Source organism: Ranitomeya imitator, chromosome 1 (genome assembly GCF_032444005.1).
Source record: "Ranitomeya imitator isolate aRanImi1 chromosome 1, aRanImi1.pri, whole genome shotgun sequence".
Taxonomy (NCBI): Eukaryota; Metazoa; Chordata; class Amphibia; order Anura; family Dendrobatidae; genus Ranitomeya; species Ranitomeya imitator.
This window is the reverse complement of record NC_091282.1, coordinates 1,214,462,944-1,214,479,416: the sequence shown is the minus strand read 5'-3', so window position 1 is coordinate 1,214,479,416 and position 16,473 is coordinate 1,214,462,944. Positions and strand designations below refer to the sequence as shown.

Below are 16,473 nucleotides of genomic sequence, written 5' to 3'. Positions count from 1 at the left end.
CCCCTATGTACAAGAATATAACTACTATAATACTGCCCCCTATGTACAAGAATATAACTACTATAATACTGCCCCTATGCACAAGAATATAGCTACCATAATACTGCCCCCTATGTATAAGAATATAACTACTATAATACTGCCCCTAGGTACAAGAATATAACTACTATAATACTGCTCCCTATGTACAAGAATATAACTACTATAATACTGCCCCTATGTACAAGAATAAAACTACTATAATACTGCTCCTATGTACAAGAATATAACTACTATAATACTGCCCCTATGTACAAAAATATAACTACTATAATACTGCTCCCTATGTACAAGAATATAACTACTATAATACTGCCCTTATGTACAAGAATATAACTACTATAATACTGCCCCCTATGTACAAGAATATAACTACTATAATACTGCCCCTATGCACAAGAATATAGCTACCATAATACTGCCCCTATGTACAAGAATATTACTACTATAATACTGCCCCTATGTACAAAAATATAACTACTATAATACTGCTCCTATATACAATATAACTACTATAATACTACCTCTATGTGCAAGAATATAATTACTATAATACTGCCCCCTATGTACAAGAATATAAGTACTATAATACTGCTCCTATGTACAAGAATGTAACTACTATAATACTGTCCCTATGTACAAGAATATAACTACTATAATACTGCTCCTATGTACAAGAATATAACTACTACAATACTGCACCTATGTACAAGAATATAACTACTACAATACTGCCCCTATGTACAGGAATATAACTACTATAATACTGCCCCTATGTACAGGAATATAACTACTACAATACTGCCCCTATGTACAAGAATGTAACTACTATAATACTGTCCCTATGTACAAGAATGTAACTACTATAATACTGTCCCTATGTACAAGAATGTAACTACTATAATACTGTCCCTATGTACAAGAATATAACTACTATAATACTGCTCCTATGTACAAGAATATAACTACTATAATACTGCTCCTATGTACAAGAATATAACTACTATAATACTGTCTCTATGTACAAGAATATAACTACTGTAATACTGCCTCTATGTACAAGAATATAACTACAATAATACTGCCCCTATGTACAAGAATATAACTACTATAATACGAATCCCTATGTACAAGAATATAACTACTATAATACTGCTCCTATGTACAAGAATATAACTACTATAATACTGCTCCTATGTACAAGAATGTAACTACTATAATACTGCCCCTATGTACAAGAATATAACTACTATAATACTGTCCCCCTATGTACAAGAATATAACTACTATAATACTGCCCCTATGTACAAGAATATAACTACAATACTACCCCCTATGTACAAAAATATAACTACTATAATACTGCCCCTATGTACAAGAATATAACTACTATAATACTGCTCCTATGTACAAGAATATAACTACTACAATACTGCACCTATGTACAAGAATATAACTACTACAATACTGCCCCTATGTACAGGAATATAACTACTATAATACTGCCCCTATGTACAGGAATATAACTACTACAATACTGCCCCTATGTACAAGAATGTAACTACTATAATACTGTCCCTATGTACAAGAATGTAACTACTATAATACTGTCCCTATGTACAAGAATGTAACTACTATAATACTGTCCCTATGTACAAGAATATAACTACTATAATACTGCTCCTATGTACAAGAATATAACTACTATAATACTGCTCCTATGTACAAGAATATAACTACTATAATACTGTCTCTATGTACAAGAATATAACTACTATAATACTGTCTCTATGTACAAGAATATAACTACTGTAATACTGCCTCTATGTACAAGAATATAACTACAATAATACTGCCCCTATGTACAAGAATATAACTACTATAATACGAATCCCTATGTACAAGAATATAACTACTATAATACTGCTCCTATGTACAAGAATGTAACTACTATAATACTGCCCCTATGTACAAGAATATAACTACTATAATACTGTCCCCCTATGTACAAGAATATAACTACAATACTACCCCCTATGTACAAAAATATAACTACTATAATACTGCCCCTATGTACAAGAATATAACTACTATAATACGAATCCCTATGTACAAGAATATAACTACTATAATACTGCCCCTATGTACAAGAATATAACTACTATAATACGAATCCCTATGTACAAGAATATAACTACTATAATACTGCTCCTATGTACAAGAATATAACTACTATAATACTGCTCCTATGACTGTGGAGACCTGGGTATCGTAACCAGTGCCTTCCCCCCTCCCATCAATCCCGTAATGAAACACACACAGTCCTAGTTGGGTTGAACAGGTCGGTCACAGTTTATTAATTAAATAAGCAGAGAAAGGCAATTACATAGCGTAACGAGCGGCTCGCGCCGAGCTCCTGTCCGTGATCGACAGGGGAATTGGCCCAACGAGCGGTTACGACCTTTGCCCTCCCCCGCTTCTTCCGCCACGGAGGATCCCGTGTATTAACTACGCGGGACTCCTACCCCACCCATCGATGTTAGGGCCTGTTCAACCCCATCCTATAAACCTGACAAAAAAATATCGAGGCCAATGTCCGTTAGGTGAACTCCGTCCGGTCTTAATTGTGGCATGTTAATTTTATCTCTTGCTCCTCACCAAACGGCCCGTGGTGTTATATCCGACCACACCAGTATTATGTTCCTGAACAGACAGCTGAACCTTTCCATATCCGTTGTCACCCATTTGTACAATGCGGCCACCTTTTGTTTGCCAAGGTCAATTGCCACCCCCGTGTACCACCATTTTCACCGGGTGTTCCGCCATCCTTGCAATGCCAACCATCTCTTTAAACACCTGTTTCCACTGGAGCCCTCTGATACCCCGCCAGTTAACTTTTATGCCCGGGAGATAAAGATTTGTTCCTCCTGGCCGCAGTTTGGCCCTCTCTTCGGCCCAGTAAACGTAGGAATCTGCTACAACCCAAACTTCAACCCCTGTAAGAGACAACATATGTTAATTAAGCAAGTCGGGTCTTATGTATCTGGCGAAGCATGAGGACTTCCAACAACCCATTCTCTGCACCTCGGCCTCTGACACTCCTGTCCTGGCCGCTTCTGTGGCTGCCCCTATGCGGAACGAATGTGTTCCGTACTCCTTTGGATTTGCGCCGGTTTTTTCCAAGCATAGCTTGAACATCACCTGGAATTGGTACTTGGTCAGAGGGGACCCGTCTGTATGAGTGAAGATAAATCTACCAGTGTGTCTTATCATGGCGTATCTTCTAACCATTTTTAGCGGGCAAACTGGGCCATCTGTAGAGTTAACCAGGACCCATATGCCCCTACCGGTGGGATCGCATTTGGATTTTCTAACCCTGATGCGCAGGGTGTCGCTGCATATAACTATGTCCTCATTAATTAGGCCTCGAGACGCGTTTTTTGACCGCAGTAGCAATTCGCTGATACGCAGTGCTCCGAAAAAGACGGTCGCAAAAGCTGCCGATATGAGGGCCGCCTCATATTGTGATGAGCAGACCGACGGGGATATCGCAATCAGGTCCTGCAATAGTCTCAGAGAGATGGGGCGGCGACATTCTTGGCTTGGCTGAAGCCTTTTCCAACCTTTTATGGCCTGTCTTATGCAGAAGGACTTAGTTACTTCTATCCAACCCAATAATTGAAAGAAAAATGCTAGCCCCGATAATTTCCGTTGTGCCGAGGTGCCCGACGCCCCACTTTCCCTCATCCGTAATAAGAAATCGGTTGTCACCGCGCTTCGTGCTCCATCGCATTCATCGACTTGCCTACCCCGAATTAGTGAGCACCACTCCTCCCAAGCCTTACCATACACCCGCCAGGTAGCTGGCGAAACGGAGGCCCGGATTAAGGGCATCAATGATTGGCCACTGTGTCCCACAGGGACTGTGGACACAGAATACCCCGGGGTTGCGCGTTGGGCTGCTGGATTCTGAAAGCCTGCATATTGGAAAATAACAATGGGTTAATGGTATTATCGTCAACCTCCGCCACCACGGTGGCTCTACACCAAATATTGTTTTCTAGGCATATCAGCGCTAGCCGGCGCAAGCGAGCGAGTATGGGCAAGGATGAAGAAGACATGTGATTTAAACTCTTCGCTGTTTTCGCATTTTTGTTTGGAAACGAATGTTCCTGTTCCACAACTGATCGGCCCATATCTCCATCGCTGCTACTACCGCAAACAATTCCCATAGGGCCGGGTCTTGCCCCCACTTTGTTGCCGTCCATTTCTCTGGCCAACCAGATTTGCACCATTGGTTTTTATAGATTGCTGCGAAACCCTCCTTTTTGTTCCACCCTATTGTCAGCCCTAAATCCCCGCTTGCAATTTCACTAGCTATGACGCACGTGTGACCGTTGTACGATTGTAGGAACGTCTGCCATACCAGCAGATCAGCTTTTAGCGAACGAGTGAGCCTAATTCTATGGCCGGGCTGAGAAGCGCCTTTTGTCACCAGAGATAGTCTGCGCGAGAATGCTCTGCCGACCGGCATTACCCGGCAGGCGAAGGTCAGTAGACCCCATAACGCCTGCATTTGCTGTAGGGTTACCTTTTCAACGTCGCGGAAGCCTTTCAACATTTGCAGGGTTTTTTGTATTTTACCCTCTGGTAAGCGGAACACCATCATGTTGGTATCTATTTAAATGCCCAGAAAGGGCAATACATTACATGGACCCTCCGTTTAGAAAGTTCCCGGCCGGACACCTGGATTTAACCCTTGTAGGAGTGGCCGTAGGACCCCTCCCCTCTAGTGCCCACTGGCCGGCTGGGGGTCTTCCAATTAGTGCATCACTAAAGGGGGGAGTGATGCTAGGGGGGAACTGGCACGGACATCCTTTTCGTGCAGCTCTCTCTGTGTGCTCCCCACTCAGAGACGCGCTCCTTATACAGTACCGCGTCTGCCAGTACAAGAATGTAACTACTATAATACTGCCCCTATGTACAAGAATATAACTACAATACTACCCCCTATGTACAAAAATATAACTATTATAATACTGCCCCTATGTACAAAAATATAACTACTATAATACTGCCCCTATGTACAAGAATATAACTACTATAATACTGCCCCTATGTACAAGAATATAACTACAATACTACCCCCTATGTACAAAAATATAACTACTATAATACTGCCCCTATGTACAAGAATATAACTACTATAATACTGCTCCCTATGTACAAGAATATAACTACTATAATACTGCCCCTATGTACAAGAAAAAAACTACTATAATACTGCTCCTATGTACAATATAACTACTATAATACTGCCCCTATGTACAAGAATATAACTACTATAATACTGCACCCTTTGTACATAAATATAACTACTATAATACTGCCCCTATGTACATGAATATAACTACTATAATACTGCCCCTTTGTACAAAAATATAACTACTATAATACTGCTCCCTATGTACAAGAATATAACTACTATAATACTGCCCCCTATGTACTAGAATATAACTACTATAATACTGCTCCTATGTACAAGAATATAACTACTATAATACTGCTCCTATGTACAAGAATATAACTACTATAATACTGTTCCTATGTACAAGAATATAACTACTATAATACTGCCCCCTATGTACAAGAATATAACTACTATAATACTGCCCCTATATATAAGAATATAACTACTATAATGCTGCCCCCTATGTACAGGAATATAACTACTATAATACTGCTCCTATGTACAAGAATATAACTACTATAATACTGCCACTATATACAAAAATATAACTACTATAATGCTGCCCCCTATGTACAGGAATATAACTACTATAATACTGCTCCTATGTACAAGAATATAACTACTATACTACTGCCCCCTATGTACAAGAATATAACTACTATAATACTGCTCTTATGTACAAGAATATAACTACTATACTACTGCCCCCTATGTACAAGAATATAACTACTATAATTCTGCTCCTATGTACAAGAATATAACTACTATAATACTGCCCCCTATGTACAAGAATATAACTACTATAATACTTCCCCTATGTACAGGAATATAACTACTATAATACTGCTCCTATGTTCTGGACTATAACTACTATAATACTGCTCCTATGTTCTGGAATATAAGTACTATAATACTGCTCCTATGTTCTGGAATATAAGTACTATAATACTGCTCCTATGTTCTGGAATATAACTACTATAATACTGCCCCTATGTACAAGAATAAAACTACTATAATACTGCTCCTATGTACAAGAATATAACTACTATAATACTGCCCCTATGTACAAGAATATAACTACTATAATACTGCCCCCTATGTACAAGAATATAACTACTATAATACTGCCCCGATGTACAAGAATATAACTACCATAATACTGCCCCCTATGTACAAGAATATGACTACTATAATACTGCCCCTATGTACAAAAATATAACTACTATAATACTGCTCCTATGTACAAGAATATAACTACTATAGTACTGCCCCCTGTGTACAAGAATATAACTACTATAATACTGCTCCTATGTACAAGAATATAACTACTATAATATTGCTCCTATGTACAAGATTATAACTACTATAATACTGCCCCTATGTACAAGAATATAACTACTATAATACTGCCCCTATGTACAAGAATATAACTACTATAATACTGCTCCTATGTACAAGAATATAACTACAATACTGCCCCCTGTGTACAAGAATATAACTACTATAATACTGCCCCCTATGTACAAGAATATAACTACTATAATACTGCCCCTATGTACAAGCATATAACTACTATAATACTGCTCCTATGTTCTGGAATATAACTACTATAATACTGCCCCCTGTGTACAAGAATATAACTACTATAATACTGCTCCTATGTACAGGAATATAACTACTATAATACTGCTCCTATGTTCTGGAATATAACTACTATAATACTGCTCCTATGTTCTGGAATATAACTACTATAATACTGCCTCCTATGTACAAGAATATAACTACTATAATACTGCCCCTATGTACAGGAATATAACTACTATAATACTGCTCCTATGTTCTGGAATATAACTACTATAATACTGCTCCTATGTTCTGGAATATAAGTACTATAATACTGCTCCTATGTTCTGGAATATAAGTACTATAATACTGCTCCTATGTTCTGGAATATAACTACTATAATACTGCCCCTATGTACAAGAATATAACTACTATAATACTGCTCCTATGTTCTGGAATAGAAGTACTATAATACTGCTCCTATGTACAAGAATATAACTACTATAATACTGCCCCTATGTAGAAGAATATAACTACTATAATACTGCTCCTATGTACAAGAATATAACTACTATAATACTGCCCCTATGTACAAGAATATAACTACTATAATACTGCTCCTATGTTCTGGAATATAAGTACTATAATACTGCTCCTATGTACAAGAATATAACTACTATAATACTGCTCCTATGTAGAAGAATATAACTATTATAATACTGCTCCTATGTACAAGAATATAACTACTATAATACTGCTCCTATGTTCTGGAATATAACTACTATAATACTGCCCCTATGTACAAGAATATAACTACTATAATACTGCTCCTATGTACAAGAATATAACTACTATAATACTGCCCCCTATGTACAAGAATATAACTACTATAATACTGCTCCTATGTACAAGAATATAACTACTATAATACAGCTCCTATGTACAAGAATATAACTGCTATAATACTGCTCCTATGTACAAGGATATAACTACTATAATATTGCCCTCTATATACAAGAATATAACTACTATAATACTGCTCCCATATAGAAGAATATAACTACTATAATACTGCTCCCATATAGAAGAATATAACTACTATAATACTGCTCCTATGTACAAGAATATAACTACTATAATACTGCCCCCTATGTACAAGAATATAACTACTATAATACAGCTCCTATGTACAAGAATATAACTGCTATAATACTGCTCCTATGTACAAGGATATAACTACTATAATATTGCCCTCTATATACAAGAATATAACTACTATAATACTGCCCCTATGTACAAGAATATAACTACTATAATACTGCCCCTATGTACAAGAATATAACTACTATAATACTGCTCCCATATAGAAGAATATAACTACTATAATACTGCTCCTATGTACAAGAATATAACTACTATAATACTGCCCCCTATGTACAAGAATATAACTACTATAATACTGCTCCTATGTACAAGAATATAACTACTATAATACAGCTCCTATGTACAAGAATATAACTGCTATAATACTGCTCCTATGTACAAGGATATAACTACTATAATATTGCCCTCTATATACAAGAATATAACTACTATAATACTGCTCCCATATAGAAGAATATAACTACTATAATACTGCTCCTATGTACAAGAATATAACTACTATAATACTGCCCCCTATGTACAAGAATATAACTACTATAATACTGCTCCTATGTACAAGAATATAACTACTATAATACAGCTCCTATGTACAAGAATATAACTGCTATAATACTGCTCCTATGTACAAGGATATAACTACTATAATATTGCCCTCTATATACAAGAATATAACTACTATAATACTGCTCCCATATAGAAGAATATAACTACTATAATACTGCTCCTATGTACAAGAATATAACTACTATAATACTGCCCCCTATGTACAAGAATATAACTACTATAATACTGCTCCTATGTACAAGAATATAACTACTATAATACAGCTCCTATGTACAAGAATATAACTGCTATAATACTGCTCCTATGTACAAGGATATAACTACTATAATATTGCCCTCTATATACAAGAATATAACTACTATAATACTGCTCCTATGTTCTGGAATATAACTACTATAATACTGCTCCTATGTTCTGAAATATAACTACTATAATACTGCTCCCTATGTACAAGAATATAACTACTATAATACTGCTCCAATGTTCTGGAATATAACTACTATAATACTGCCCCTATGCACAAGAATATAACTACTATAATACTGCTCCTATGTTCTGGAATATAAGTACTATAATACTGCTCCTATGTTCTGGAATATAAGTACTATAATACTGCTCCTATGTACAAGAATATAACTACTATAATACTGCTCCTATGTTCTGGAATATAACTACTATAATACTGCCCCTATGTACAAGAATATAACTACTATAATACTGCTCCTATGTTCTGGAATATAAGTACTATAATACTGCTCCTATGTACAAGAATATAAGTACTATAATACTGCCCCCTATGTACAAGAATATAACTACTATAATACTGCTCCTATGTACAAGAATATAAGTACTATAATACTGCTCCTATGTACAAGAATATAACTACTATAATACTGCTCCTATGTTCTGGAATATAACTACTATAATACTGTCCCTATGTACAAGAATATAACTACTATAATACTGCTCCTATGTTCTGGAATATAACTACTATAATACTGTTCCTATGTTCTGGAATATAACTATAATACTGCCCCTATGTTCAAGAATATAACTATTATAATACTGCCCCTATGTTCTGGAATATAACTACTATAATACTGTTCCTATGTTCTGGAATACAACTACTATAATACTGCTCCTATGTACAAGAATATAACTTCTATAATACTGCCCCTATGTTCTGGAATATAAGTACTATTATACCGCCTGTATGGTTAAGTCTTACTCAGATGTGTGAATCTTCTTGTAGATGGAAGAAGTCATTCCGGCACCATGAAGTAGAAGACACTACGGCACATGTGGATAAACCATAGAAAAGTTTATTTGTGTTTGCAGGCAGCTGGAGGCAGATCTCTGTTACTATCGATCATGTAGAAAGGTTGCATCAATAAAAAACAAACAAAATATATTACAAACAGCCCTTATTTTAGGAAAAAAGTTCTTTACCCCCTCAGCTCCACCAGCCATGAGAAGGTGAGCCAGAAGTGACATCCTCCAGCCATGCTGATCCCCACATGCCACAGGTCTGCCCCTCACAACAGGCGCCATGCAGCACACCCTTCACCCTTCCACAAGTTGCCTCTGCGGGGGGCACCACAGCAAGCGCTGGACATACAAAACACCAAACTATCCGTATCTGATGGGGATGCAGAGGAAATAGACTGCACCACCACATCCAATCTGATGGGAGAGACTTCTCGTAGAGATGACCACTCTCATGCCGTGAAATTAGAGTGATGTGGGCCATTATATTCTGCCCAGTTGGACAGTCATTGAGCTCATCATTCAGACCAGTGTGACAAGAGGCACTATATGATCTAATCCAAGATTTCTCCTGAGAAGCGATAGACACGTAGAAGGCCATCATCTCAAGTAATGCCGTCATTGTATGCCTTGTGCTCCTCATCACATCTCATGAAAAACACGGGTCCTACCATGCAGTCCGAGGCACAAGAACGACTACGAAACCTCACATTCAAAAGGCACAGAGCTCATCCCAGGCAGAGGCCCAGAGAACACACGGAGGAGGAGGAGAGTGGAGCAGTCAGGTTGTCCTAACGTCAAAGACTGAGAAATTAAAGCTGAAATCTCATTTACTACTCCACCATACATCACTCTGGGCACACAGTGTGGACCAGCCAGTCTGATTGGGACCATTCAACTGCTACTAAGGCAGTACAAGGGGAGGCACAGGAAATAATGACTACTCAGCCTGACAAGAGCAACAGGAAAGCGATCCCATCACAACAAGCAGCCTGATGAGAGGAACAGGAAAGCGATCCCATCACAACAAGCAGCCTGACGAGAGGAACAGGAAAGCGATCCCATCACAACAAGCAGCCTGACGAGAGGAACAGGAAAACAATCCCATAACGACACTCAGCCTGACGAGAGGAACAGGAAAGCCATCCCATAACGACACTCAGCCTGACGAGAGGAACAGGAAAGCCATCCCATCACAACAAGTAGCCTGACGAGAGGAACAGGAAAGCGATCCCATAACGACACTCAGCCTGACGAGAGGAACAGGAAAGCGATCCCATAACAACCAGCAGCCTGACGAGAGGAACAGGAAAGCGATCCCATCACAACAAGCAGCCTGACGAGAGGAACAGGAAAGCGATCCCATAACGACACTCACCCTGACGAGAGGAACAGGAAAGCCATCCCATAACGACACTCAGCCTGACGAGAGGAACAGGAAAGCGATCCCATCACAACAAGCAGCCTGACGAGAGGAACAGGAAAGCGATCCCATCACAACAAGCAGCTTGACGAGAGGAACAGGAAAGCGATCCCATCACAACAAGCAGCCTGACGAGAGGAACAGGAAAGCGATCTCATAACGACACTCAGCCTGACGAGAGGAACAGGAAAGCCATCCCATAACGACACTCAGCCTGACGAGAGGAACAGGAAAGCGATCCCATAACAACCAGCAGCCTGACGAGAGGAACAGGAAAGCGATCCCATCACAACAAGCAGCCTGACGAGAGGAACAGGAAAGCGATCCCATCACAACAAGCAGCCTGACGAGAGGAACAGGAAAACAATCCCATAACAACACTCAGCCTGACGAGAGGAACAGAAAAACAATCCCATAACAACACTCAGCCTGACGAGAGGAACAGGAAAGCGATCCCATAACAACAAGCAGCCTGACGAGAGGAACAGGAAAGCGATCCCATCACAACAAGCAGCCTGACGAGAGGAACAGGAAAGCGATCCCATCACAACAAGCAGCCTGACGAGAGGAACAGGAAAGCGATCCCATCACAACAAGCAGCCTGACGAAAGGAACAGGAAAGCAAACTCATCACAAAAAGCATCCTGACGAGAGGAACAGGAAAGCAATCCCATGACGAAACTCAGCCTGACGAAAGGAACAGGAAAGCAATCCCATAACGACACTCAGCCTGACGAGAGGAACAGGAAAGCGATCCCATCACAACAAGCAGCCTGACGAGAGGAACAGGAAAGCGATCCCATAACGACACTCAGTCTGAAGAAAGGATCAGGAAAGCGATCCCCATCACAACAAGCAGCCTGACGAGAGGAACAGGAAAGCGATCCCATAACGACACTCAGCCTGACGAGAGGAATAGAAAAGCGATCCCATAACGACACTCAACCTGACGAGAGGAACAGGAAAGCCATCCCATAACGACACTCAGCCTGACAAGAGGAACAGGAAAGTGATCCCATAGAGACACTCAGCCTGACGAGAGGAACAGGAAAGCGATCCCCATCACAACAAGCAGCCTGACGAGAGGAACAGAAAAGCAATCCCATAGAGACACTCAGCCTGACGAGAGGAACAGGAAAGCGATCCCATCACAACAAGCAGCCTGACGAGAGGAACAGGAAAGCGATCCCATAACGACACTCAGCCTGACAAGAGGAACAGAAAAGCGATCCCATAGAGACACTCAGCCTGACGAGAGGAACAGGAAAGCCATCCCATAACGACACTCAGCCTGACGAGAGGAACAGGAAAGCGATCCCATCACAACAAGCAGCCTGACGAGAGGAACAGGAAAACAATCCCATAACAACACTCAGCCTGACGAGAGGAACAGGAAAGCGATCCCATCACAACAAGCAGCCTGACGAGAGGAACAGGAAAGCGATCCCATCACAACAAGCAGCCTGACGAGAGGAACAGGAAAGCGATCCCATCACAACAAGCAGCCTGACGAGAGGAACAGGAAAGCGATCCCATCACAACAAGCAGCCCGACGAGAGGAACAGGAAAGCGATCCCATAACGACACTCAGCCTGACAAGAGGAACAGAAAAGCGATCCCATAGAGACACTCAGCCTGACGAGAGGAACAGGAAAGCCATCCCATAACGACACTCAGCCTGACGAGAGGAACAGGAAAGCAATCCCATAACAACATTCAGCCTGACGAGAGGAACAGGAAAGCGATCCCATAACGACACTCAGCCTGACGAGAGGAACAGGAAAGCGATCCCATAACGACACTCAGCCTGACGAGAGGAACAGGAAAGCGATCCCATAACAAGCAGCTAGATGAGAGGAAGAAGAGTCCAACACTTACACAACAATCAGTTTGATTAAATGGAACAGCGTTCCAATATTTCTTTTACAGGTCAAGGCCCCCAAAACTTGTGTTAGAGCTTAGCCCTGCTCAAATGGATACCCAACCCATCCCATGGCCAAGAGTGGCGCTAATGACTGAGAAAGGCAGACATTTTGTTTTCATAAACTCCAAGGTGGATGAAACTACCCCCGCAATGCAATTGTTAGCACAAGGTGGTGGGGCTCAGTGACATGCAGTCAGGATACACTAGCTGAGCAGAACTAGCAGACAGTGGACCATACCATTCATACAGTCAACAAAGGGTAGCATGTGAGATTGGTGGAGCTCGAGGGGTTGTTTTAACATCCTAGTCAGGAATACAACAGTGACAGGATACTACTTGTCCAGTTCCCATTGGGTTGGTAAAGGCACAAAGGTTGTGAAGCAGGTTATTTTTTTTTGCAGGACAGGTTTTGTGCTGTAAACATGTGAGATTAGTCGTGAAGGAAGAGCCTCCCTACATGGCTCCCCTCACGACCAGGAGAAGGACCGTGGCTGCTGTTTTGGCATCTTGAGTGAAGGACTGAGGCAATTAGCATATAAAAGTCCAAACAACAATAATAGAAAAAAGTGTTTCATTTTCCTTCCATGCTGGGAAGTCAGGCTTCTGGTGAGAGTTGTAGCACTGAGATCAAAGTTTCCCAATCTGTGTGACAAATAGCGGTAGCAGGAACGGGAGTAAAGACCGAGGCAACTTCTGAAAAAAATCCCACTGATCAAAGATGGTAAAAAAAATAATGTCACTGAAACGTCTCCATCTGATGTTCACAGCATGCTACAATGACTCTGGAATCAGGCCTCCATGACATGGCTGGAGGCCACAGTTGTGGAGTCACTTATCGTACACAGGACTGTCTTCTCTATGCTCCAAGACTGGACCATCCAAAAAATACATGGTAATGGCAGGCTGGACCTCACAGGAGAGATGTTCACTGGCTGGAGGTCACCATGGATTAGAATCTGATGTATGACTTTGACCAGCAGAATAAAGGCCGAGCAGTCCAGGAAAACTCTGCCCTGTCCATGAGAGTCACTAGTGCATCACGTGACATTCTGGATGTAAGGCTGCACCGGGAAGAAGTAAACATTGTGTCGCCAATCTCCTCCACATCCCGCTAAGACCCCAATACTGAATGTGAGAGCTATCATGAAGGGTGCAGCATCACGAAGACAAGTGGTACAGCATCACGAAGAGGGTGGTAGGGCGTGTGGCATCACGAAGAGGGGTGGTATGGTGTGTAGCATCACAAATAGGCCCAAATATGCGTGGTACGGTGTGCAGCATCACAGAGGGGTGGTACGGCATGCAGCATCACGATGAGGGGTGGTAAGACGTGCAGCATCATGAAGACGAGCGGTACAGCAACACGAAGATGGGTGGTACGGCGTATAGCATCACAAATAGACCCAAACAGGGGTGATACGGTGTGCAGCATCATAGAGGGGTGGTACGGCGTGCGGCATCACGAGGGGTGGTAAGACTTGCAGCATCATGAAGACGAGCAGTACAGCAACACAAAGATGGGTGATACTGCATGCGGTATCACGACGAGGGGTGGTATGATGTGCAGCATCACGACCAGGGGTGGTACGGCATGCGGCATCACGAAGAGGGGAGGTACAGCACGCAGCATCACGAAGAGGGGAGGTACGGTGCGCGGCATCACGATGAGGGGAGGTATGGTGCGTGGCATCACGAAGAGGGGTGGTACGGCATCATAAAGAAGGATGGCATATGGCATGCCGCATCACAACGAGGGGTGGTACGGCGTGCGGCATCACGACGAGGGGTGGTATTGTGTGCGGCATTACAAAAAGGGGAGGAAAGGCGCGCAGCATCACGAAGAGGTGTGGTACAGCGTGCCACATCACGAAGAGGGGTGGTATGGCATCACGACGAGGGATGGTACAGCATTTGGCGGTACAGCATGCACCATTACGACCATTGAAGATATGGTGGGTGGCATGACAAAGGGTGGTATGACATATGGTGTAATGACAAAGGTACAGCATGAGGCGCTACGCTACATTGTATTCGGATGGGTTCATGTCTCAGGTTTGGAATTTCATTATTTTAGCTATTCCCTCCTGTTCTGTAATATCCTATTATAATGTGATTACCGGAATTATTGAGCAACACAGTGCAGATACTGAGTGTGCTGCTGAAACGCCACACTGCAGATCAACCCTCGGCACGACGCCACACCAGACCACCCCTCTGCGTGACGCTATAGACAGGACCACTACTTGGTGAAAAGTCATGTACTGTACCACCTGTCATTGTGAGACCAGTATACTGTATCACCTGTCATCAAGACCCCATAATGTGATTCTCATAATCGTGGTGACAGTACAGCACGGTCATCAGGTGGCCATTAGTGCCAGACACATCCGGCATTATTACAGCATTGCTATAAGTCCAAGTGGGGCCCCTGCCCGCACAGCTTGAAATGTAAGACCACACTCATTAATACTGGAATCTCACCATACGAAAAAAACGCCAAGCGAGAAATCAATCTCGCAAGAGTGCCATTCACCACAGCAAAACCTCCGGTAATGCTCCGAGGTGCCACCATGAGGCGAACCGAATACATGTAATACATAAAAGATTCATGAAATGTGGCACAATCCTAAAGTGCATGCACATGCATGTAACACCGCTGCATACATGCAATAATGCATGTATTGGGGGAAATGTTCTGACCGTGCCACGGACGTACATGTGAGGCTGTGTGTGGCATGTAACAAGGGAAAGGAGCCTGTTAAGACCATGTGACGGCTCGTGGCCAGGTCACGGCCCCAGGTCTACCCCATCCTCCACTAGTGTATCCCCAATCATGGCTAATACTGACAGTGTAACAGGTGCCATCGCTCCAGGCCCCGCACTCCACCAGGGTGCAGGAAATCGCAACCCAACATCTAGAATCCTGGGCAGATGGTCAGTGGTCAGGATTTTACTTGTGGTGTCTCCTGGTTTGGAAATTTCCGAGTGGCTAATATCTTCATGGTCTTGTGTGGTCCATGTAGTGCAACAGAAATTCAGAATAAACAAGCCACCATAGAAGGCACAGGAGCAGCTGGCCTCAGGAAACAGATGAGGAGGACGAGGGACGCCAGAAGCACCATTTACTCTTGCTGTGCTGCTTACGGATCATCTCCTCTTCGCGCTTGCGCTCCTTCTTACAGCGCAGGTAGCGATCTTCCTCCTTCAGGTACCAAACAGGTGGCCAGCGACAGCGCTCAAAGTGGCTCTTGTTACCTGGTGGGGATAGCAGAGAAAACC

The 16,473-nt window shown here is 41.9% G+C and overlaps 1 protein-coding gene across 2 annotated transcripts in view; it reads right to left on the bottom strand.

Moving 5' to 3' along the window:
- Positions 1-9,883: 9,883 nt before the first annotated feature.
- The window catches only part of LOC138657310 (rho-related BTB domain-containing protein 2-like), a 63,629-nt gene continuing 57,039 nt past the window's right edge, over positions 9,884-16,473 (bottom strand). For both annotated transcript variants that reach the window (XM_069745018.1, XM_069745017.1), the window contains exon 10: positions 9,884-16,449. In XM_069745018.1, the coding sequence (XP_069601119.1) occupies positions 16,274-16,449 (176 nt within the window). In that variant the 3' untranslated portion in view covers positions 9,884-16,273. The remainder of the gene's footprint in view (positions 16,450-16,473) is intronic.